Source organism: Cydia pomonella, chromosome 22 (assembly GCF_033807575.1).
Source record: "Cydia pomonella isolate Wapato2018A chromosome 22, ilCydPomo1, whole genome shotgun sequence".
NCBI lineage: Eukaryota > Metazoa > Arthropoda > Insecta > Lepidoptera > Tortricidae > Cydia > Cydia pomonella.
This window is the reverse complement of record NC_084724.1, coordinates 7,069,885-7,094,704: the sequence shown is the minus strand read 5'-3', so window position 1 is coordinate 7,094,704 and position 24,820 is coordinate 7,069,885. Positions and strand designations below refer to the sequence as shown.

Genomic DNA, 24,820 nt, shown 5'->3' with positions numbered 1-24,820 from the left:
AAGTTGTAAACTCTGTATCAGGCTCCAGGAAGATTATTTTACTCAAACTTGCAATGAAAGGATGACACAACTTACTTCCCTAATTTAGGTCCGGAAATACTACAAATCCGGTGCGATGAGTGAAGATGATATGTAAAGTAAATTCATAAGGCCTTACACACCTAGCCCTGTAAAGCAAACTTCTTTTCAACCATTCAACCATCAATAGATTCGTAATTTGTTTTTACCCGTGTAAACCTACGAATAAAACAAATTGACTGCTTTTTTTCATTGCAAGTTTGAGAAAAGCACTATACAAATCTCGGCGAAAAACGGGTTTGCCGGCCACGTATCTCTCTATAGACATAGATATAATTTATTGGTAAAAAGGTATTACAGGTCACAATTTCAAACTTATTTCTACACATCTTATATCTATTATGTTTATATTTACTTGGCCTACAATCCTTCGTTTCCTGGCCTCTACTCGTATAGCAATGTACTATTAGACGAGGCGTGGTGCGTAAGCCTGGTTTGTAATTGTTAGCTATTTTGCCGTTAAAACTTGCCAGACATTACGAATGAATGTGACATTATTTCTATAAGAAACAATGTAAATATTAACCTGGGTGTGAGCAGCATACTCTGTGTCAGAAGCAAGCCGCATAGAGTGCAACGTGCCCGCGAAGTGCTTGGCCAAGTCAGCTTGTCGGCTCTGTGTCCAGACAGCCCCGATCACCCACGCCATTTGCAGCGCTCCAGCTTTTAGCTTCTCCTGGAAACCATCGGTACTTTAATTCTTCTAGAAGCTATAACTATTGTATAGGAAGCTTATTGGCTGAAAGTAACATGAACACTAACCACGCAAAGGATCAAGCCAAAAGTAATGTTAATGCCGGATGCTTTAGATTTCCTGGACCGATTTTCATACCAACAATTGTATATTCCAATAATAAGCTAAAACAACGGATAAATACGACCCATATCAGTAGACCTTAAGTGGTACCACCAGAATCCTTTTAATAATATCGAGAAATTGATACTGAGTTACTGACCCGGAAAAACTAAAGTACCGTCGTTGGTGAACGCAGAGGACCGATCGGTCTCCTCTTCTTGCAACACAGGGAAGGGAGACGGCATTCATAGTATTTCCCCTCTGCCAAAGCATTGGTACAACTGTGCCTATGGCGGTGCATGTTGTGACTCGTCCGTACACAAAAAGAGATCGAGGTGTGCAAGATTTGTCTTTGACGTGTGTCATTTTCTATGTATGTGTGTCGTTGTAGATTGAATTTTGTATGTACCTAGTGAGTGAAGCAAAAAGATTTGTACGGTAAGATATCGCTTAGGCTCCTCCCTTCCGACGTGTCGGAAGCCGGGGTTGCTCGAAGGGTCTCCTATTTGTGAAGACAGACGAAATGCCACAAAGTATTTTCCTTTGTCAAAGACTAAGAAAGAGTAGGACGGATCCCGATACTCAATACTTAAAGTATGTGGAAGGAAACATCATTCACAATTCTAGTTGTATTGTATTCAATTACCTCGTAGACACTTTTGGATCTTTCGAGTTCTTGAAGTATTTTCTCTGTCAATTCCTTTTTTGATATGTCTGATTCGGAAATGTTACCTTTCTCTGAAATGTAAACCATGTGTTGTAGAAATGAGGTTAAAAATTTCGAAGGATAAGGTTTTCAATTAGTCGGAATCTGTTATAGTGATATGCTTCCCGATTTCATGAAAACGGCTGGACCGATTTGCGAACATTTTGAATAGTCGACACAATTGTAATTATGACAGGATATGAAGATGGAATTCTGTAGAAGTCGAGAGAAATATTCAAATATTATAAGCAGGATGATGAGTTGAGAAATAGGTAAGTCCCACATATGACACGCAAATGTGTGGAGTCAGACCAAGCTACGTTGGCAGCGATTTTTTGGGGCCCAGCCTGTGCACGTGTTGTAAACGTCATAATTTCATAGAAGTTTGACGTTTAAAATAACACATTAAGTGTCTGGGCTGTCAAATCGTTGCAAGCTTATCTTCTTCTGACTCTAGTTACTCTGAGCTGTGATTAGAATCCGTCTTACCTAACTAACCTAATAGAACGAGAGTGAAGCAGTGTCATTATAAACGTCATATTTTCATAAGTACATAGGAACACCTATGATAAGGGAAAAATATTTTTACTTGAAAAAAATTTAGAAAATTGTATGCGCACCACGGGAGGAAACATAGGACATTCCATCCCGCGTGTTTGCCACCCTCGTCTTCGGCTTGGGTAACAATTTTACACGCGGCACGCAATTTCCTACTTTTCCTCCCTTGGGACACAAATAACTATTACGCCAATTGATGTACACCACACTAACTCTTACCATAATCAAATGTCTAGGGAGGAAAATGGGGAAGGACTACGTTTGTACGGGGAAGCGGTCGACTCTAATCGTCTTAATCATCGGTGTGGTGTAGCCTATAATAAATTGTACCTGCAGCTTGCAATTCGCTGGTTAAGTCTGCGATTCGGTGCTCGATGTCGTGGAGACAATCTGCCATGTCTTGCTGGTTGTCTCTTAGCTCGCATAGCTGCAAACAACCGTTTATAAATAGTAGTTTTGAGTCTGACGAAGATAAGTTGGCAGCAATTTTGATAGCCCAGATGGTGCAAGTGTCAAGTAAAAGTCAAAATTTCATAGAAGTTTGGCGTTTAAAATAAAGGGTGCACCGTCTGGGCTATCAAAATCGTTGTCAACTTATCTTGGTTTGACTTTATACGACTGATAAATAATGAGAGGTGTCTAAACACAAGTGAGGTGCAGAGTATGGAATGATTTAATCACCATATACAACCCCCATTTTTCTTCCTTTGGTGTCATTTGTGGTTGTAGTAGGTACATTCTTTATCTTTGAGACAGTAGCATAGGTTTTCCATTATCTATTAAAAGCCACAAAGACCATGCAACAAACCGCATGTGATTTTCTACATATTTCCGACTAAGCAGGTGCAATTAGTACAACCGATTGAATAAATATCATAACCGCTTGCTATTTATACAATAAAGAGTAGTGCCCTTTCGGTACTCTGCGCCCCACATTCTACAATCACTATTGCCAGAAAGTCACAGCTTGGTTACTAAATACCTCCTTTAAATACCCTAACGTGATATACACTTCGTTTGCTTTGGGATTCCATCTACTTCTCGGTCGTCTTTGAATTCTGTACGATGTATAATTCTCTTGCTCCACGACCCCGAAATCATCCTGTATGTTGTTGTCCGAGTACCCACAACACAAGCCTTATTTGCTAATCGTGGAATTTTGTTAGTCAATTTGTGTAAGAATGTCCCTATAATATTTATTTGTTACTGAGTTATCAATGTTTTCTATGTACGAGTATTTAAGTATTTATCCACATTCTACATCTAATATATTTATCCATTCGATAAATTAGAAAATATGCAGATCAGGTTTAAAATTACTTGTCAACCATAAAACTAAACTGAAATGTAAAGGTAACTACAGGCTTCTATTCAAAATTTTCAATATTTACCAGCTACTTGCGATACATATTCGTAGCAGCCTAGAGCTTGCGAGTATCTCAGCGGATTTCTTAATACCGGTTAATCATGTATAAGGGGTCTAACCATAATATTAAAACAACATTTGATGGTTCAGTAGCATATAGGTAGCTACTAGCAGTAGCTATACCAGCAGTTCAACTAAGAGTCGAAGACACTCTTCTCTGATGTTAATAAACCAAGCTCCTCATTCTAGCCGTGTAGTGATCGGAACTTTACTAGTCCTAATTCCTTTACCTTCTCAGCATGTTTGATGGCTGAGCCATGATACAACGCCAGCAGTCCATCTAGGAGCCGAAGATACCCTGTCCTGACATTGATGGAGCCAGCTCCAGGCATCATGGAGCGGGCGCCCTTAAGCGCCAAAGCTGTTTCTCCTATAGATCTGAGAATATAATGATATATGAATATGAGCAGTAAGTAGTTGAAGATACAACCGAGATAAACTTTAATATGAGAGAGAAAGACCGTATTTAAAATAAGAATAGAGGGGATTCGAACTGTACGAATTCTGTCTCAGGAACGTAAACTGATCTTTATCGAATGCGGAGATTTCGGACGGCCCGGAACGCTAAAAATTCGTTTTTCGTGTTTTTTGAACTTCAAAAAGAAGCACCTTTAAAAGACAGAAATCTAATTAGGATTTCCTACAATATCTACCTGTTTGGAATCGGCGGTAGCGTAGCGTGCATAAAGCGAGCCATCGAAGAAATTACTTGAGGCAGTGTTGCTAAACCGGGAGAGCCTGCGCCCATCTCGCTTACACCTGCGATAAGCGTATCTACTTTTAATGACATGGAGCTTTAAGCTATCCTATTCTCTCGTCAAGGTATTGGTACTAAACGTCACTGATAATCGCTGCGATTTGCATCATGGCGGCATTTGAAAAAGGAAATTATTAAGATAATCATATGCGGTTTATTGCAACGTATATAGAAGCCTTAAACTCGGACAATCTAGTTACCATTATAACAAACATAATTATATGTCGTTGTACAATTGTGAAGTTTATGAGTTGTACCAATTTTTTAAGCGTTTTAGTAGGCATTCTATTTTGTCTATTGTTTCAAGTATTGAAAACATAAGAATCGTTCCACTTATACAAAATGCATGGTAACACGTAAAACTGCTATATTAATAATAAATTTGAAGTTTTTGGAACCCCAGTACTGCATTAATGATGGATGGAACTGGCCTCGGTTGAGTCATTACATTTTTAATGGGATTAAAACCAGGGATGTCAGAAATGTTGCATCCTCACATTCGCGAATGCGCATGCGAATCCGAATGTCCAAGATACGAATGTCCGAATGCGAATGCGAATACGAATGTTAGGGAAAATTAAGTTGTTATTATCATTCCTAATTAGAAAAAAATCTGTTAGTTCATAGAAAAGGATGTTATAAAGTGTTGAAAAATGCTGACATCTGGTCAAAATGCCTTACTTGAAAACAGCTTGCACACACAGCCCATACGCGAGTCGACGAGACAGGACAACGTCCTGCGTACATTCGCATTCGCAAAACATTCGCTTCATTTGATGAGAATACGAATGTCAATTATAATGTTTAAAATGATGCAAATATTCGTATATACGAATGCGAATATTCGTGCCATCCCTAATGAAAACACTCATGTTTCAGTGGCTCTATACATAGTGTCGTTCTTACTCGTACGTTTATAGTACTAGCAGTAATACTACTAGTTCTAAATAAATTAGTTGTAAAATCATTATTATCTTCCTCACGTTGTCCTGGCTTTCTGCCTGCTATAGCTACTGGCCCCTAGCCCCTCCATAGTAATTGGCCACTCTTAACAAGGTAGAGACAACGCAATAGAAGCACGAACTCGAATGCATAAGACTCCCTGCCTTGTTAATATCGTAGGTATATCAAGGGGTGTCTGTACCTACCTACGCACATGAGGTATATAAGTTCCGAAAAACTCTCTGGATTGAATGTCACACGTTCTTACCGGTAGGCTATCAGTGATTCAGCAAATAAATTAATTAGTAAGAACAGGGACCTAGAGGAGCAGATGGCGGTGCCCAATATAATTGGCGAGATTAAAGCCACATGAGAGGATGGGAGAAGATCGTGCTGTGAGAAGAGCGTATGGCACCCGGGTGGAAAACGTCCGTCCGAACGTCCCAGATACCGATGGAGTGACGAAGTCCTAAAAGACCTGTCCGCCCTCGAAATGGCGTGGTATTCTCTCGTGTTGGAGGCCTAGATGCTTTTTGGTTCACTGAGCTAGTGAAGTAGAAGTAGTAGAATAAATAATTACCCATGTCAATCCCTCCGCCCCTGTTGTAAGTGGGCTCGAAGCTTTGCACGAACGGATTTTCTTCTCCCAATACATTTATTAGTTCTTGTCTGAGGAAAATAATTGGGTATTATTATAATATTAAATACCTAGGCAATTAACGGTGCGAGCGCAAAGATAATTATTATGATTATTTAGAATGTACGGCCGTTTTCCTTTACAGATAGCATTCCCAAACCAATTCTCGAGTCGTGAATTGAGTAGCCTCAGGGATTCAGGTTTAGGACATCTTTCAAAACGGCGGAGCCAAAGGGTTCACGAGGTTTAGTAGTAAGTTTTATACACTTTATTCCCCAATGTTATATGGCAGCTATTTTTATGAATAAAATACAATAAATAGTGTACCGTAAGGTTCTCACTAGAAACGGCAGCACGCCACCCAGCCGATCGACGTTGTAGTAGTCCAGTTCTCCATCGATGAACGACTTGGGAGGGGTGTAAGGAGGAACGGAAGTGTTGCTGGGGAAATTAAACAAAGCCTCAAATGAAGCGGCGTTAGAACTTGCATGCAATATTCGATACAATACCAACTACAGAGTACAAGGAATTTAAGTATTCGATCGAGCAATGTAAGGAAAGTCGTATGCACACAGGTTATCACACTGGTAAAGTGTCATTGGAAAACCGATTTTTAACGACAAAATTGCTTAATCGTACAGTCGCCATCAGATACATCGGAGCTGCCAATATGCTCACAAATATCTGAACATGCCTGTATTTTCAAGCCGTTAGAGCGCGTGTTCAGATATTTTTGAGCGCCTCGGCCACTCCGATATTTCTGATGGCAACTGTACCTATTAGACAATCCAGTCACCACAAAACGTATGGCGTCAAACAGACCAGGGAACCAGGTTTAGTCTGGGTCCGGGATTGGTCCGGGTACCAGTCCTAGTTTGGGGCCCGCTCAGCGGATCCGACATCGGATGTAAAGCTTAGCAAAATGCGACCGATCTTCTATACGCACGTGCAACTTTGCATCGTGTCGCAGGGATATGGCAAGAGAGGCTCTCCTACAAATCCTCGCAGCTGAAGTGCAGACTTTAGGGCCACCCCACACTAGCGTCTTTTGAGCGTTGGCATCTAGTCAGCGCTATGGAAAATGGCATCGCCGCGCAGTTGCGCCAATGTTGCGTCGAGCAGCAGCCATAGAGTTGACTAGATGCCGACGCTCGGGAGACGATAGTGTGGGGTGGTTCTTAGGTGTAATGCTAACGTTTGGCCCAGCGACTTCTCCATCCACAGCTTAGGCATGGCAGACAACAGCCGAGTGGGGCAGCACCACGAGATGTCAGGCATGTTGCTCAATAAGAAAAGCATCCTCTGTAGAAGGCCTATGTACGTATATTAATATCGGTGGTTAACCCAGTGGGTATTCTTACGTTTGACCCAGCGGCTTCTCCTCCCACAGCTTAAGCACGGCAGACAACAGCCGTGCATGGCAGCACCACGAGATGGCAGGCGAGTTGCGCGATATGTTGAACAGCCTCTGTATAACACAAGTATTTAGGTATTTCAGAAATTAAATTTATCCATGTTTAAATTTGGTTACGTGAGTTCTGCGCCTTAGAGGATCTTAGGGGTCGTGACGACTCAGAATCAGAACCCAATGAAGAAATGTAAGTAGAGGGGAAGCAACATCTCAGGAACCGATCAAATCTAATGGATTACCCCAGAAAGAATGTTTAAGCCATTAATAATATGAGCTAATCACGAAAACGAAATCAAGGCACATCAAAACCAGTTCAAAACCATAACGAGTTGTTGAATTCGAGTCGCTCTCCTAATAAGCAACTGCTTGAGTTTGCTAATAAGCAATTGATTGAGTTTGCTAATAAGCAACTGATTGAGTTTGCTAATAAGCAACTGATTGAGTTTGCTAATAAGCAACTGATTGAGTTTGCTAACAAGCAACTGCCTACGTCTGCTAATAAGCAACTGCCAAATTTGATAATAAACAACTGCCTTAGTTTGGTAATAAGCAACTGCTTAAGTTTGCTAATAAGCAACTGCTTAAGTTTGCTAATTTGTTGATTCGGCAATTCTCAGAATCATCATCATCATCATATCAGCCTGTTATCGCCCACTGCTGAGCTAATCTCATCCTGACCCGCAATCTTCCGAATGTCGTCCATTCAACGAGCCAACGGACGTCTGAAAGCAGGCACCATTCCGTTTACATTTTGGCCCACCTGCCATCACTCTGCCTGGCATCATGTCCCATCCAGCTCCATTTTTATTTGAAAATTACGGTATTTTCAGGACCGTTCTAAGAAAAAAAAAAAACTTCGCTTTTTTTAATTTCAAGGTGCCAGTGTAAATAGTTTTTCAACAGGTTTTTAAAGTCAGGTAAAATCACCATGTCCAAAATACAGTTGTCCATGATGTATCTTCGGAACTTCTCCATGAAAATCTTCCTCGTCGAAGGAACCATGTTCGTGCCGTCCGAGTTATCCAGCAGCATTAGGAGGAACTCCAGCTGTGGAGGAAAGGATCGATCATCATTAATATCATCCAGCTTAAGGCGGGGTAATGCAGTATATTTTTTTAGGACCCAAAACCACCTCCATGGACACCTCCAATACCTACACAATATAGAGGGGTTGCAAGTGCAATATTAATAATATACTGTTAAAAATGCAATATTAATATAGTTTTGCAATGCATAATCCTAATCATGCTAATCTAAGGTACATACCTGGATCTGTTCTAAAGGCGCGACAGCTTTGGTGATTTTATTACAGTCTTCCTTATACTGCGTTTCTTTCTTAATGTCTTCAAAAGAAGTGATGTATTCGTTTTTAGTTTCTGTAAATTGTAATGGAAATTATCAAAAGTTCTGAAGTTCCAGGCCGACAAGAAAGAGTAGAAATTCTTTTTCTTCTTCTTTTAAAATATGGCTTCCATCAAATCTATGATGATTTTGCCAATGTCAAGTTATGTTGTAAGTTTTAAGTGTGCTCGTAGAGCATGACGTTGTTCGGTAGTTGCTTTTAGTTCCAGGCCGACAAGAAAGAGTAGAAATTCTTTTTCTTCTTCTTTTAAAATATGGCTTCCATCAAATCTATGATGATTTTGCCAATGTCAAGTTATGTTGTAAGTTTTAAGTGTGCTCGTAGAGCATGACGTTGTTCGGTAGTTGCTTTTAGTAAAGAGATAGCTGGACTTTACTAAAAGCCACGATGGATTGCCGGGTGTTGATTAAAATAGGGTTAAACGCGTTTCAAGATTAGTTTTTCATTAGCTGCACACTTCTACGATAGTTCACTGCATAATAAGCTATCAATATTACACTTTAAACTACATGAATGAGCAAAACACAAAAAAATATTCTAGAGACGTGTTCGCCATCTTGAATCTCAACGACAACCATCAGAGTAGAAATTGATTGGACAACAATATGTTTTATGCTGCATTAACATGTAGGTTGCAAACAGCTATTAAACTATCTTAGTATGCCACATAAGGGTGTCTTGTGTCCTTGAATGCAACAATGTTTGATTGTTTTGATACATAATTTGACAAAACCTCTGCTATTGCCAACTATAGTAGTTATTTTTTTTTACAAGGGAGCAAAGTTGTTGTTTAACCGCTCGTGCTAATATTGATACCCGAGCTAGCGTAAGATTCCAAAATTGAACCACGAGCGTAGTGAGTGGTTCGAGTAGAGGAAACTAGAGCGTTGCGAGGGTTTCAAGCCATGAGGGTTAAATGAACTTTGCCTCTGAGTGAAACACAAAAAATTTCACCACACCAAAACGCGAGGAAACTACTACTGCTACTACTATGAAATACCAAAAAAAAAAATTAAATTAAATCAAACCCAAATGAACGTAACAAAAAAAATATCATTCAAAATCATCATTTCAAAGTAAATTCTACTAGCTATCATAAGGAAACTACTCAAAAGGGTCTAGCAAGCTAAGCTAAGAAGATTGGCCCCCGCAAGGGATTTGGTTGTAATTTGAGGTGCAGTAGTGGCAGGTCCTAAGAAAACTGTATGCGTAATATCCGCCTTCGATCTTCTTTTGTTTCAGACTTATCCACGAAAATGTCAAAAAATCAAGGTAATTTTTTAACTGTTATTGCAGCTAAACCAAGCAAGCGAGAGCAACCAAATAAATTCAGAATTAAGGAGCATAAAATGGGGTTCATAATGCATATTTTTACAGACATTCATTTCCTTGAACTTGGATGAAAAAAATTATGTTTTTTTTCTGCTCCATTTTTTTGCCACTTCTCGCGGAGACATAACTATAAAAAAAATTACTTGATAAGCCACAATTGTTAACTACGTGTCCATTTAAAAACATTTTGAAAATTCATGGTGCGTCATGTCAAAAAAAAAAACAATTACGAAGATATGTTTACTATATCATATTATATCAATAGAGTAGTACCTACTATCTAGTGGCAAATGTGTCTGTAGTATAACTTCCTCTTTCGTTCATTATGAAATAATTAATTGACACATTATCTAGCTATTTCTTATGCAATTTTAATAATATGTATCTGAAAGAAGGTGTAAATGTTGTAATATATGTTTATGCAAAACAAATGGAACTAAAAAAGTGATAAAGAACGCTGCAAAAATTGATTGCTTTAGGTATTATTTAATTTTTTTTTAAATATGCAAATAAGAAACGAAGTGGGTACATAAAAGTATTGGATGTAAAGTCATTGACAAAAACATTTTTTATTACCATTCCATATTAACAAATAACTCGATACAGCAAACAGAACAATACAATTCTTCCATTTTTACAGGGTCATTTCTCTTCATCGTCCCAAGTATAACTAAATTCGATTCTACAATATTCACATTTTCTCTTACGGGCAATATTTTCGTCCGTAAGAAAAATGTCGTATGGTAAGGATTTCAGAAAGAGCTCCTTAGACATTTGCACTGGTATGTGGAGCCCAAATATTTTCGACTTTATGTTCGTAATTGTTTTTTTTTTAATATGACGCACCATGATTTTTCAAAATGTTTTTAAATGGATACGTAGTTAACAAATGTGGCTTATCACGTAATTTTTTTGATAGTTGTGTCTCCGCGAAAAGTGGCAAAAAAATGGAGCAGAAAAAAATTACATTATTTTTTTCATCCAAGTTCAAGGAAATGAATGTCTGTAAAAATATGCATTATGAATCCCATTTTATGCTCCTTAATTCTAAATTTATTTGGTTGCTCTGGCTTGCTTGGTTTAGCTGCAATAACAGTTTAAAAATTACCTTGATTTTTTGACATTTTCGTGGATAAGTCTGAAACAAAAGAAGATCGAAGGCTGATATTACGCATACAGTGTTCTTAGGACCTGCCACTACTGCACCTCAAATTACAACCAAATCCCTTGCGGGGGCCAATCTTCTTAGCTTAGCTTGCTAGACCCTTTGCATATGATTACTTTGCCCCACACGTGGATAAAATGCAACTTTCTCATTAGTTTTTTTAACAATCAAGAGGGCCTTTACCAGTTGGTGTGGAACTGAAAAGTATTTTATTTCCTCTTTATTTAATTTCCACTCTCTCTCTTGTCGTATTATAAACGAAATCGTGGAAAGGATTTAATTGAACATTACCTCCCGGGAAAGGGTTGGGACGTGCAATGGTGCCTGTTTCTGCCATTTCTGAAATTTTAAATTTGATTGTAGGTAGGTGTTATTATTTATTATAAACAGATTCATGTAGTGGTAGTAATCACATTATTGTAAGTACACGCGATTAAAATACAATTTACAGAATTTGAGATAGATATAATGATATCTTCCATCTCTTCGAGCAGGTAAATGGAAAATTAACTAGATAGAACTTGGAGGATTTCACAAGCGGTGTCGCCTTTAAGAGGTTACCCCTCTGTCGAAAACGTCGGCCAATGTTCATATGTACCATACATTTGACGTGCCCCTCTCCCTCAAAAATTGGCAGACTGTTTTGTACAGAAAATTACAGACAAGAGGCGTCACCAGTTGTTAAATCCTCCAAGAGATAGATGTAGTCACCATTATTGGTGGAGTAGAAATTTTGGCCTGCTGAATGGTGTCACAAAAGACGAAAAGACAAAGATAAAACGACCGGGTTGTGAATATCCTTGAGGAAAATCCATGTCCAGCATTAGATGTAGGGTAACAGCACCAGTGGCCAGCCAGGGACCAGTAGTCAGCCTTTTAAGTCGTTTATTGGTCATAAATATCTGGTATATTCGATTAAACAAATCGCGTGTAGTCAAATAGGAGCTCTGATTCCTTATTCGTTAATACGTAACGCAGCAGGTGCGGTGAGGTATCGGGGAGAGGAAATATACTCATTCATAAAGGTGATGTTTGCTGACGAGAGCTGGAGTGTCATGTCCGCCATATTTTTTACTGCACGTGGTGTTCTTTTAACGCGTGAGAAAAAATATGTTTTAATATAAAAAGTTACTGTTTTTTGTTAATGATGGGTTTATTGGTTAGTTTATCTATTAAATTGCATTATATTTAAATATAAATATCAATATTTAACTTATAAATTGAGGAGGTTGACCACTGGATACCACTTTTTTACAAAAAATCCAGTGCCCAGCCTCCCGCGGCTGACTTTCGGGTTATTAGTTATTTTTTTTTATTTTCGATCCAATACAACCGTTAGGACAGTTACATGTACATTTTCAAATTTAGTTAGGCATGTCTCAGTCAATTTAAAGTAAAACCCAGTAGTCAGCCGCATTTGAAATAACGTTTTAATGCGACTGACCACTGGGGTTCACGGATCCAGTACTCAGCCATTATCTTCCTTGGTACGTCGCTGCCAAATATTATGAACTTTAACTCATTTAAATAAGGTTCAAAAGTGTATACATACTTTTGTTGAGAAATATTCCAATATCTAACGGACCCCTGCACGGGTTTCACCAGCATTTAAACCGATTTTAAAAATAATGAATTCTATTAAATAAACAGATTCATGAATAAAAAATAAGAAGATAAATACAGTGTTTATTAGTTTGCAAGAATAATTTGAAGCACCTATGGCCTACAAATTTCGTGGCATGAGAATTGTACTTATAAGAGTATAGGTACCTAGACCTACCTATACTCTAGCTTCCTATCTAGGAATGATAAATATTATAATATCGTTAACTTTAATACAAATAATAGTGTTTTTTTATTTCATTGTTATTAATAGTTTATAAAGGCTGAGTACTGGTTACACAAAGGCTGCTTACTGGATTTTAGAGGCTGACTACTGGAGAAAAGTGCCATTTTTTGTTTAATCTTAATTATAGATATTATAAAGAGGATTGTTATTTTTTGACATACTTTGTTTTAAAACTATAATAAACACTTGATCTAACCATGTCATGCGTTTATTTATCCGACTAATCCTGTAGAAACGTCGAGAGTACAAACTTTAAAAATGCGTTATAAGGCTGACTACTGGTGCCTTTACCCTATTTTGGCTGATGCGATGATTTAGTGATATGACGACCGGTTTGGCCTAGTGGGTAGTGACCCTGCCTACGAAGCTGATGGTCCCGGGTTCAAATCCTGGTAAGGGCATTTATTCGTGTGATGAGCATAGATATTTGTTCCTGAGTCATGGGTGTTTTCTATGTATTTAAGTATTTATAAATATTTATATATTATATATATCGTTGTCTAAGTACCCTCAACACAAGCCTTATTGAGCTTACTGTGGGACTTAGTCAATTTGTGTAATAATGTCCTATAATATTTATTTATTTATTTATATTTATGTAGGTATACTTACCAGCTATCCGAGGATCCGTCTCCCCGTGAACAGGAGTTGGCTTCTGCCACCACGGGTTCCGGACAACGGTTTTGAGGACTTCTTCATCTGGACACTTGACGTTTAGGAAGTTGTCGAATCTGTATGTACAAATAAAAAAATATCTGTTGAAAATCGAATACATTCAATGAATCAAAGCCATATATTTATACCCTAAGAGCATTTAACCAGCGCCTTTAAGAGCTTACCCCTCTGTCGAAAACCTCGGCCAACGGTCATACTCACGTCGTACTTATTGTATGGACTGACGATTATCTGACATGGCTATTTGTAGGTACGTTACGCACAATCGCACGCCTTACAGGTAGGCATATATTAAGGGATTTTTTTCTTATCTGGAACACTGCGAGCGCAGGCGATCCTATATATAGCCATACATTTGACGTGCCCCTCCCCAGCAAAAATTGACAGACGGTTTTGTACAGAAAATTACAGACAAGGCGTCTCCAGTTGGTTAAATGCCAGTCAATTTCATTCCATAATAAATGGAATTAGGGTACTCATTCATTCAATGCTATTAAAGAGTGAGTCGGTGTTTAGATAATTGTCTACATGTTTCCGATTTACTTAAGCTAACAATGGAGCTTACGAGATCTTGTTGAAGAAAACGTATTTGACGAGATGGTGCCTGGTCTCCACATGCTGCATCAGGCCGCAGAGCACGTACACGCCCTCCAGTTGCTGGATAAACTGCAAGTCCTGCAATTGAGAACTGTATTAAGCTGAGAAGAATATTCTACTGATTAGTTTGTTGGCGTATATATCAGACAATCAGGAAGAGAATTAGCTGAAGAGGTAGTGGCTGGGGGCCTAGCGGTAATAAGAGCGTGCGACTGGCAATCCGGCGGTCGCGGGTTCAAACCCCGGCTCGTACCAATGAGTTCTTCGAGACTTATGTACGAAATATCATTTGATATTCACCAGTCGCTTTTCGGTGAAGGAAACCGGACTAATCCCAATAAGGCCTAGTTTACCCTCTGGGTTCCTACACCAATTCTAGTGATTAGTTGCCAAGCGGATCCCAGGCTCCCATGAGCCGTGGCAAAATGCCAACTTTTTACAAGCTTTTATTTAAATTGCAATGTGATAAAACAACACAACCTAACTGTGTTTGGGGTGTTTAGAATTTTCTCGATGAGTATTAGTTGCCTGTGGAAAGAAAAGCGCAGTCAGCGATGAAAACTTGTACCAAATATGAAATTTTTGCCAAATTAACAGGAGCCAAATTCAACATAACGAGTTTCATAGAGAGAGAGGTCCTCCGAAATTGGGTTACATATTGTTATGTAACCCAAATTATATGTAAGCTAGTTTTTATCCTCGGACTTGTTTGTTTGGATATAATGTCGTTATTGTAAGTATACTAGTTACAGGACATTTATGGGACTTTTTTCCAGAACACGCGATGTGATTAGATTTAGAATTTATTCAATAATAAAACTAGAAGGCATAACTAGAGCCATCCTAGTATCTGTAACTGTAACTGTTACCGGAGACACCAAATCGAAGAGCAGGCATTCCCTCACAACGCAATGCTCCAAGATATCACATAACGCTGCTTCGTCCAAGAACGTCCAGAGCAGGTCCAGCATCGTGCACAACTTCGGCTGGGATTGTGAAAGGAATTTGGTTGACAAGTCGGTCTGGAAGTCAATAATCGGATTCGGTTATGGTTATTTTACATTAAAAAAAAAACCGGACAAGTGCGAGTCGGGTTCGCCCACCGACGGTTCTGTATAAATTTGTAGGTACTTAGCCCTTGGAATGGTAGGCGGTCGACTCCCGACCGATTATACCATTTAAATTTCAAATTTGATTAATTGAAAGAAAATCAAAATCCCAATAACTCAAAAACGACATATGCCACAAAGGGTTCAGGGATTTATGATTTAATTACAAATGTAAATAGTTTTCCGATTTTTCCTTATTCTTGTAGTAAGTATAAGACGGTATTTCTTACTTGCCAAATTTCATAGTTCTAGGCCAACGGAAACTACCCTATAAATTGTGATTCCATTGAGTGTCGCAATAAACGGTTTTGCGTCATAAACGGCCGTATATATTTTTTACGTTAACGTAGTTTAATTTTTACAGCTTCAAGGGACTATAGACCTGTGTATATAGTTTTAATTTCAACTCGATACCTCCACGCGTTCCCGAGATAAAGGGTCTGGACAGACAGACGTAGACGGACGGACGGACAACAAAGTGATCCTATAAGGTTTCTGTTTTTTCCTTTTGAGGTACGGAACTCTAATTACATTGTACATTGTGTTGTGTTAAACGGAAGAAAATGGGCTATACTACCCCACGATATATTTATAAATACCCAATTCTACTCGCTGAAATCGACATGCAGCGACATTTCGTTAGCTATAATCCCTTCAATATATATCTTTATCTTTATCATTTTATTTTCATAATAGGATTTTACAATCACTTTATGACGTCAAATAGTAACATTTACTAAAAAAATAAGTTAAGTTATCTATTTACACTATACACATACTAATTAACTCCAAGGGTTAAGGTCTTCTAGATAATCTGAGATTTTGTAATATCCCTTTTTACATAACTTCCGTTTGATGACTGACTTAAACTGATTTAATGGCAAAATTTGAAAATCTAAAGGAATTTATGTAACATCTTTAGTTGAAAATCTATATACTATAATTCAGAGTACCAGTTCAACCAGTTGTGACGCTGTCTGTCACTGCTAAAGATATAATTAACTATGTAGATAGTTTATCCTTAGAGACAGAACTTGTCCTAAGTAACGCAGCCATTACTTTTTAAACGCAAACAAGCTGTCGAGTCGTGACCACGAAATTGACACCCCGTATTTACGTAAAATTGCATTTTCATTATAAGAGATTAGAAATCACAAGTATAATCTATATTTACTTATTATTAACAGCAACGCTGTTAACTAACCATCGTCTTTGCACTAAAGTAAACGATTTGTTAGTCAGTCACTGCAGACCATGATACTTAATTAATTTACATGATACTTCCAAAATTAATTTCCCTAGCATTAGCATAAAACTTTGCAGCTACGCTGCTGTTGCTGCTGTTGCCTGACTCAACAGGTGGGCTATGGACATGAGGAAGTTACTCAAACTACTTACAAAATTCCTTTCCCTAGCTTTGGCATAGAACTCCGCCGCCAGTGGGTCCACATTTATGGCCCTGTTCTTGACGCCAAGGGCGCCTCGAAGTCGGGGCAGCAGTTCTGACACCACAACATACGAGAGTCGCAGGCTGATGCCCAGCTCCACGACAGCTAAACGAGCCAGAGACATGAGGAAGGCCTGGAACAATGAGAGCATTAACTGTCAACTGTAACACACTAATCATGAGTTCATGAGACATTTGAGAGAAATTTTAAAGTAAATTTGATGTTTCATCGACATCTGTGAAATTTCTAGCTATTTGTGCGTTAAAAGTTGAATGTCCTATTCGTGTTTTATATTTTCGACGTGTTTAATGAAAGATACTGCAATTGGTTTCAATTTAATTAACAAATTAAAACAATGTTTTCTGTGGTCATGGGCCATAATAATAATAATAATAAAATACTTTATTGCACACTGTGTAGGTAACAGCAGGTCATTTTGAAAACAAACTAAAAATATTGAACCGTTAAACATCTCTATGAATTTTTTATATGGTAAAACGTTGCCGGCGTTTGTAAGTTTGTAAACTAATGTAAAAACTTATTTTACAGGATTTGTGGTTTACGTCTCATTATTGATGCCACGGTCGTTACGAATGTAAGGGTGTTTACTATAACACAGAGGTCTCCAAATCCTGGCCCGCGAGCCAAATCAGGCCCGCATGGCGTTTCAATCCGGCCCTCGGTCACCCAACGCGACAACCTGCAACGACTAGACCTCCCCCCTTCCCCAGGCCAAAAAACCGATGGCCCGTGCGAAAGTTTCTGAGGTGCTACATGGCCCTCGGGTAAAAAAGTTTGTAGACCCTTGCAGTATAACATATTATTTTCAGAAAACTCTGGCTTGGTCTACCTTTCTGGACATCCGCTTGTTATCCGTGCTGTTCGTGACCGCGACATGATGAGGCGAGGGTTTGGGGGTGTACGTGGAGTTGGAACTGTGGATGCGCAGTGCCACCTCTTCTTCAGCCGCTTTGGAAGATTCTGACCTGGCCTGAATGAAGAATATTTACCGTGGATTGGGGGGTTACTTTGATCAATTTCAAAATGAATATGTATTTATCACCCCGAATATGTAATCTAAAAAAATGATAAAAAATGTCAATATCGATTTTTGCTCCTCTATCGATTTCAGTAATAATGTATTTTTAATTTTTAATGTATCTTAAAATAAAATAAATAAGTGGTGTTCAACTATTAACTGAACTTGGGGTTACTTTGATACCCCCCTTTTTTCAACGGAATTGAATAGTAACCCATATAGAGAGTAAAACTTCAAAACATTAAAAAAATCCGTTCGCAGGTTTAGGATTTATAAGGATTTTTGTGCATTTGGGGTTACTTTGACAAAGAGAAACCAGGAAAGTTTAGGAAAAATAAATTTTATTACAAAATAGTCTTATATTTTACTTATTTATGTTTAGACGCACAATTTAACAATAAAAAGCGATCAAAATTTACTATTAATATGTAATCCCCTACAACATGATGTTCGGATGCTTGGCGTATCGACAGCCTGCCTTCGATCACTTCTGTCACAGCTTGGTTTAAAACTTTTTCAGAGTAGTCCAATATCCTCAGGTGCCTAATGGTGTAATGGTTTTTATATGTTCCAGGCACTGTTCTAAAACAATGAAACAAAAATCAGTTAAGAAACCTTCAAGAAAACTATCAGTTATCTAAAAAGATATATTTCGCGGGGTGTCATTGATCAGTGATCAAAGTAAACCCTTATAGGCGATCAATGACACCCCATACCACAAAAACCTAAAAAATACAAATGGCTGCCATGATTATGATTTGCAACAAGAATTGATGTTATAGGCATACGTGCCTGATTCATTAATTTCATCAAATTTATGTATTTACTATATAGAACATTGTACATTAAAAGTTATACAGGCTATTAAAAGTACACAAAACGAATACTTACATATTTTAATTTTTTTTTTCATCGATCGACGTGGTTTATCCCTCGGACACCAATCACAGACTGGCAGTGACGTTCAAACTTGCCAACCGTCAAAAAAACATCCAAAGGATGCATTCAGAAAGCGTAATATATGAATTCGAACCTGAGGTAAAGTTTTTATCAAAGTAAACCCAGGAATCAAAGTAATAATAAATATAATAAATCCCCCTTAAAAATAATAGGTATAGTTTGTCAAAGGGCTATCTCATTTCAAACATAGACAGAGGGAGTCATACTATCTTTGTCTTACACTAGTATTAGCATCCAAAAGAAAAGGATGAGTATAGTTTTTTTGTTCTTATTTACTGACAAATTGGTTTGACCAACTATATAACCCAATCCACTTTAAGAATAATTTTGACAATATTTATTTAGGGGCCTTATTTATTTAATCTTAGTGAGCATTTTAAATAAGGGGTTTTGACAAGTTTTGTTCAGTTTTCTGAGAGACATAAAATTTTAAATCATATAAAACTAGTGGTTCTGTGAGCTGTAGACCTCGCGATAAGATGCATAAGCGTTAAAACAAAAAATGCCTACTTCGTCGAGTCATTAACACAGCGTACTCACAATCGTCTTAAGCACCATTAACTCTAATAGAAAAAATAATATATCTAGCCACTGAATCTGTTCACAAAATTTCACGAGAATCGGTTAAGAATTATGACCCGTAGAGGACTACATCCGGACATCATACGAAAGCAGTTTGCCCGAGTCAAAATGGAAACCTTCTCTAACGCTTGCTAACCATGCCAGTGCATTGTTTATCGACATAAATTGCTTCGGTTATAAAGACTACTCGGTTCGTGGTCATTAATTAAACATTTTCTACTTCAGAAACTGTAAGAAAATAGGTATCATCGGTAAAACACACTGGATGAAGCATACAAGACGACTCGCGGCTACGTTCGTTGGCGATCACGTACCTACCTACCATATTACCATGAAAGTGCCACCGCTGAATTTATTTGCAGCTGAGCTTTGCTTATATAAACACAAATGTCACCAAAAGATGATAGAGTAAAGATGTCAAAATAAAAATGGTGTAGGATGGAAATTAATAATTTGGCTGCGGCGCAACGTAATTTTATAAGTAAAAGACCGACAGCTTATTGTAAATGTTTTATGAAGCAGAGTCAATGGATGATAGTCAGGGGTCGGCAAACTTTTGTGAAAAAGAGCCAATCGTTGTAGAAATCACCAGTTTTAGGAAGAGCGGCAAATATTGACTTCAGAGGTATTGTACCTTTAAAAAGCTGCATGGGGCTCGTGAGCTGCGGTTTGCCGACCCCAGGTCTATGAATACTGTCGGTGATCGAACCTTACTGCTCTTAGCCGAGATCGGTCTAAGGTCGTTGAACCTGGCCAGCTCCTCCAGCAGCGCGTCAATGGACTTGAACAGAAGGGCCGCGCGCGCGCACTCACGCACCGGCGGCAGCTGGAGAGGCGCGAAGTCGTCCTGGGGAAAACTGCCGACGAAAGTTTTACTGGTTTTTTATCTGTAACTAGGAAAGTCACGTTTGTGTTGGAAGGAACTTGACTCTTTTAATTCTAAATTTGTCTAAAGTCCTAAGTCGGGTCCTTTATTAAGTATATTTTAGGGTCATTCTCGCATTTCGTGCAAATCGGTGTTTTAGGTAATTTACCAAAAATTTGTTGTAGTTTTCGAATATCTGTAAAAGCAAGGTTGTAACATACGGCCTAAAGTATATGTCTCTTCAACGAACAATTCTAAAAAGGTAATAGTTTTCTTTATATTTACAATTAACACCCAATTTTTTCATTCCTCTCTACATGTAACGCATGAAGGTATAACTTTGACCGACATTTGAACCTTAAGATACTAAAAATAGAAAACTCGTTGTTTGCTCACTTAATGACTAATTTAGTTATGTTTTAAATCGTTTAATATTAGAAGCTAGATATTAACAGTTAAAATTATACAGCCTTATAAGTGTATGGTTCAAGTAATTTCTTCATTACCGACGCGAGAAATGGATTAGCTATATTTTGCTACATAGCAAGGGTATATAGCGTCTACCGCCGATGCTACGCATTGTTCGTCAGTCAGTTGGCCGCGTGATCTCGTAGCGGACGCGCGTATGCCGCTGTTAGCGAACGTACCTACGTTCTCGCGTGTCGAAAAGGAGTGTGGTTCAAAACAATCTTCATCGCCATCCAGTGATTTACACAGTAAGTTCCAAGTGTACATTATTATAATTATACGTAATGAAGTGTTTTAGTGTTGCCTTCCAGATGGTGTATTCTGCAAAATTAAGGTCTGATGCCAACCGACGTAGGCGATAAAAACTTCCAAAACTTCATTCATATCTGTTTCATTCACTTCTTTTCCTTCCAGTTTTACTGGGGAAGGTAATGAATGCATTAAGAAGGTAATGATAATATATTCGAGGCAGTACATTTAATGGAAAGAGGCTCAGTTATTATAAAGATTACGTTGTTATAAGCATTTAAAACTGTAGATATGTAATAATAAGGGAGCCCAACCGGGGAATTTTCGGGTTTACTCGAGCGCAGTAGATTAACATAAACCTGCCGCTCTGTTACCTTTACTTGTGATGACACTCAAAACATGAGTGTTCAGTACTTCTGTGATACATACGTTTTGAATGTAGGGGTGCGTCTGATAAATATTAATCTTAAGAAATAGTATATCATAAAAATCTGTTTATTCTACTTCTGGTTTTAGTTCATAAACCTGGTTCGTCGTGCATAGCAGCTCCGGACGAAGATACGGAGCCAACTGCACCACCTTAGCATCGTCGCCGCTCGCGAATTCGTTGCACCGCACTTCGTAACGAAATGCGGTGACAGTGTGAGATAATCGCCTTTTTATGGTGAAGCAGGGGTAAATGCATTTACGCATCTCACCCCCGGGCCAGGTCAGCCCATGTGGGGGTAGTATGTGGGACTCGCTCCTCCCACGGCTCTCTCTGCTACACAGAGGGAGGGGAGGAGAATACCCACTAACATCCCCTGCGGCGTCACCCGCTCTGCCGTTACTGGGAGCGCCGAGGGATTGCAGCCATTCTACCACGACGCTCCCCAGCATAGACGCTGAGAGCACCCGCGCTAAGGAAGGAGAGGACCAGAGACGCTATGGCCCTCCCCCTAGACGTGTGGGGCCGTATGGTGGGTACCCAGCCCACCAGCCCTATTGGAAGATCAGACTAAGACTGCTGCATAGCGCCTTCGCCTTCTCCTCTGCCGTCTGCGCCTGAGAGGATGCGCGTCCACATTTTCCTCGCGTATTCTCTCAGCGGCCTCCTTTTGTGTCATAACGGTTTCACAGAAGGTGGCGACCGCATTCCATGATCTCTCGCTGCATAACATGGCCGAGACAACACTATGCAGCGAGAGATTACGCCCAATAACGCCCGTTAGGGCACCTCTCTCGGTATCCCACCGGTTACACACCTGCAAGGTGTGTTGGGCTGTGTCGTCTGAGTCACCACATTCATGACAGACCGGACTCGGCTCCCGTTGAATTTTGTGCAGGTAGTGACCGAAGCACCACCTGGGTCAGCCGGTATGATAGCACACCTCTTTTCCGCTTTATCCATTCCCGGAACGATGAAAAGAGTGCCCCAATGGTGCGGGTGCCATAGGGCGAGTCCTCCAGGTTTTCCTTCCATCGTTCCAGGAGCCTCTCTTCTGCCTGACGTAGCACTCGCTCCGACTCTTCGGGGTCTACGCGTTCTCTCCGCGCCCTCGCCTGCGCCCTCATTCGGTACCTCTCCGCCAGTACCTGAGCATCAAGCTCCCACGGAGGGGTATTAGCTAGGAGGCACGCTGCGGCATGGGACACCGTTGAATATGCCCTGATGGTGCGTTGTGCTGCTACTCGCTGAGGCCGCCTGAGTAGGGCGCTGTTGCGCTCCGAGAGCCTGTCCGCCCATATTGGCGCCCCATACAGCGCCATGCTCCTTAGTACTCCCGCATACAGTCACTGACACGGAGCATTCGGACCGCCTACATTTGGGAGCAGTCGGCACAGGGCTGAGGCATTCAAGTTCCCGGATTTGCGAGCCTCCTCTAGCACATTGTTGGCTTCCGTGCAGACTTCGTCAATTATGTCCCCCTCATAGATTTTCGAGACCGAGGAGGAGCTCTTTACAACTTCTGAGCTGATGGCAGGAGTTGCCCTGGTATACTCATAGATGTCCTTCCCTCGTGCACGTATGATACGTCGCTCCGCATCCTCATCAACGTCAGAGATCATTTCATACTCATCCGAATCTATATTCCGCTGTTGTGCTTTAGCTCTTGCCATGCCTGAATATTTACCTCCAGGTTTTCCTCTACGCGCAGTGTTTATTTTTGGGGCAACATCCGGCTACATATTCCCAGTATCGTCTTCGTGTGCACGTTTCCCATTTTTATAGGGCTTCCCTTAGTCAAATGTTCTTTAATGACTGCTTTGTTATCACTTTGTTTTAGCATTAAAATGACCAGGCCAGAGAAAAAAATGACCAAAGAAGACTAACTAGCAAAAGATAGGCAGCGTAAAAAAGAAAAATATTAGATTATAAAAAATAATCCCGAATTATATGCGATACAAAGAGAAAAAGAAAGAAATAGATACTTGTTAAGAAAGGAACAAAAAAGATTTGTAGCATAAAGGAAATGACACCTCGTGCTCAAAGAAAACAGAAAGAAATGGCGGTCAAATAGTAAAAAAATTTTTTTTGTACAAATTTGCAAAACACGCCATTAAAATAATTGCTATGCAAGAGATTTAATCGAAATTGCGTAGGTAGTGAGTCAATTAATGACAATGTAACAATTTAAAATAATAGACTAATCAAAGACCGATTGAAATTTAGTTTAGTTTTTTGAATAAAACAATAATTATGTTGGTTACTTAAACTATTAAATAACAAATAAGGATCGGCTGTAACAAAATTCTTCTTATTCAGAACATTACCTTATGTATGCATATATATTTCTTTGGTAGACTTTTTATGCCACCTTTTCACTATTTCATAGTTTTATGCAGTTATATTGTGTATTTGCTAAATGCCAGACATTAATCGACACGTTTTTAATATTGTTGATTTTATTAATGTTGTTAATTTTCTTTAAATAAAGATTTTTATGTCAGATTTCATAAGTTTGTTTCATTACAGTCCAGTGAAAAAATTACCGTCCGATGCCAATTTCATTCCTTTCCTTTATCATTCATTACCATCTCAGGCCATTTCATTACCAGCGCGTAGTTCATTACCAGTAGCCCTATTAAATGAAAAGTAATAAGGTTACTAAGGTGCCTTTAGCATAAAAGTGTTAATAAACGAATCCACACATGGACGAAATCCAAAATTTTATCAATTAAAAGAAAAATTACAAATCGAGAGAATATCACCGATTTGCACGAAATGAGAGAATGACCCTTTAAGCGAATAAAATAGGACTGGAGTCTCCGAATAAAGAACTTCGTCAACAATTTTGTAGGTTGTATCTTACCTACGATTAGTAGTAAAGAAAATAAGAGTTATTGTATGTATTGGATATACATACAATAACTCTTATTTTCTTTAAATTTTACATGAAGTCATTTTGTCCTTTTTTTGTATAAAAAATGAAGGTTCTCTAAAAGGAACAACACACTACAACCGGTAGGAAGGTAGGGTCTCTACAACAGACTGGGTTCTCTAACAAATTCATTTAATTATAAGTCTGAAGAACCAAGTCGAATCTTAAGGCAGAGGACTCAAAGGACTCTTTACCAACACGAAACTCACGAGAATCTCAGCTATAATAAAATATTTAAATCCGGTCACGTAATTTAATCCCTCGTATGCCGCCTAACAAATTTACTCATTGAAAAAATGACCTAGACATTTAAACAATAGATTTAAATTCCCAGGCACGAATCCATGTTAAAGCATGATGATGATGCATTCCTATTAGCTCGGGACCTGTTTCCTGTCATTAGGGACATAGGGCTCGCAGAAGAATTCTCAATTTATGCGACTATG

At 39.0% G+C, this 24,820-nt stretch overlaps 1 protein-coding gene across 6 annotated transcripts in view; it reads right to left on the bottom strand.

Annotated features, from left to right (window-relative positions):
* LOC133530297 (E3 ubiquitin-protein ligase RNF123-like) overlaps window positions 1–24,820 on the bottom strand; it is a 66,773-nt gene that overhangs the window by 12,089 nt on the left and 29,864 nt on the right. For 3 of the 6 annotated variants that reach the window (XR_009801286.1, XR_009801283.1, XR_009801284.1), the window contains exons 8-24: window positions 20,140–20,287; window positions 17,700–17,840; window positions 16,800–16,982; window positions 15,162–15,314; window positions 14,261–14,370; window positions 13,633–13,751; window positions 11,463–11,510; window positions 8,578–8,687; window positions 8,239–8,358; window positions 7,262–7,368; window positions 6,228–6,341; window positions 5,844–5,932; window positions 4,218–4,338; window positions 3,795–3,942; window positions 2,469–2,565; window positions 1,521–1,612; window positions 605–754 (exon numbers count right to left, since the gene is read on the bottom strand). Coding sequence is in view for 1 of the 6 variants with exons in the window: in XM_061868193.1 (XP_061724177.1) it covers window positions 605–754; window positions 1,521–1,612; window positions 2,469–2,565; window positions 3,795–3,942; window positions 4,218–4,323; window positions 5,844–5,932; window positions 6,228–6,341; window positions 7,262–7,368; window positions 8,239–8,358; window positions 8,578–8,687; window positions 11,463–11,510; window positions 13,633–13,751; window positions 14,261–14,370; window positions 15,162–15,314; window positions 16,800–16,982; window positions 17,700–17,840; window positions 20,140–20,287 (2,035 nt within the window). In the remaining 5 variants the exon portion in view is untranslated. The remainder of the gene's footprint in view (window positions 1–604; window positions 755–1,520; window positions 1,613–2,468; window positions 2,566–3,794; window positions 3,943–4,217; window positions 4,339–5,843; window positions 5,933–6,227; window positions 6,342–7,261; window positions 7,369–8,238; window positions 8,359–8,577; window positions 8,688–11,462; window positions 11,511–13,632; window positions 13,752–14,260; window positions 14,371–15,161; window positions 15,315–16,799; window positions 16,983–17,699; window positions 17,841–20,139; window positions 20,288–24,820) is intronic. The other 3 variants (XR_009801285.1, XM_061868193.1, XR_009801287.1) reach the window with 2 other exon arrangements.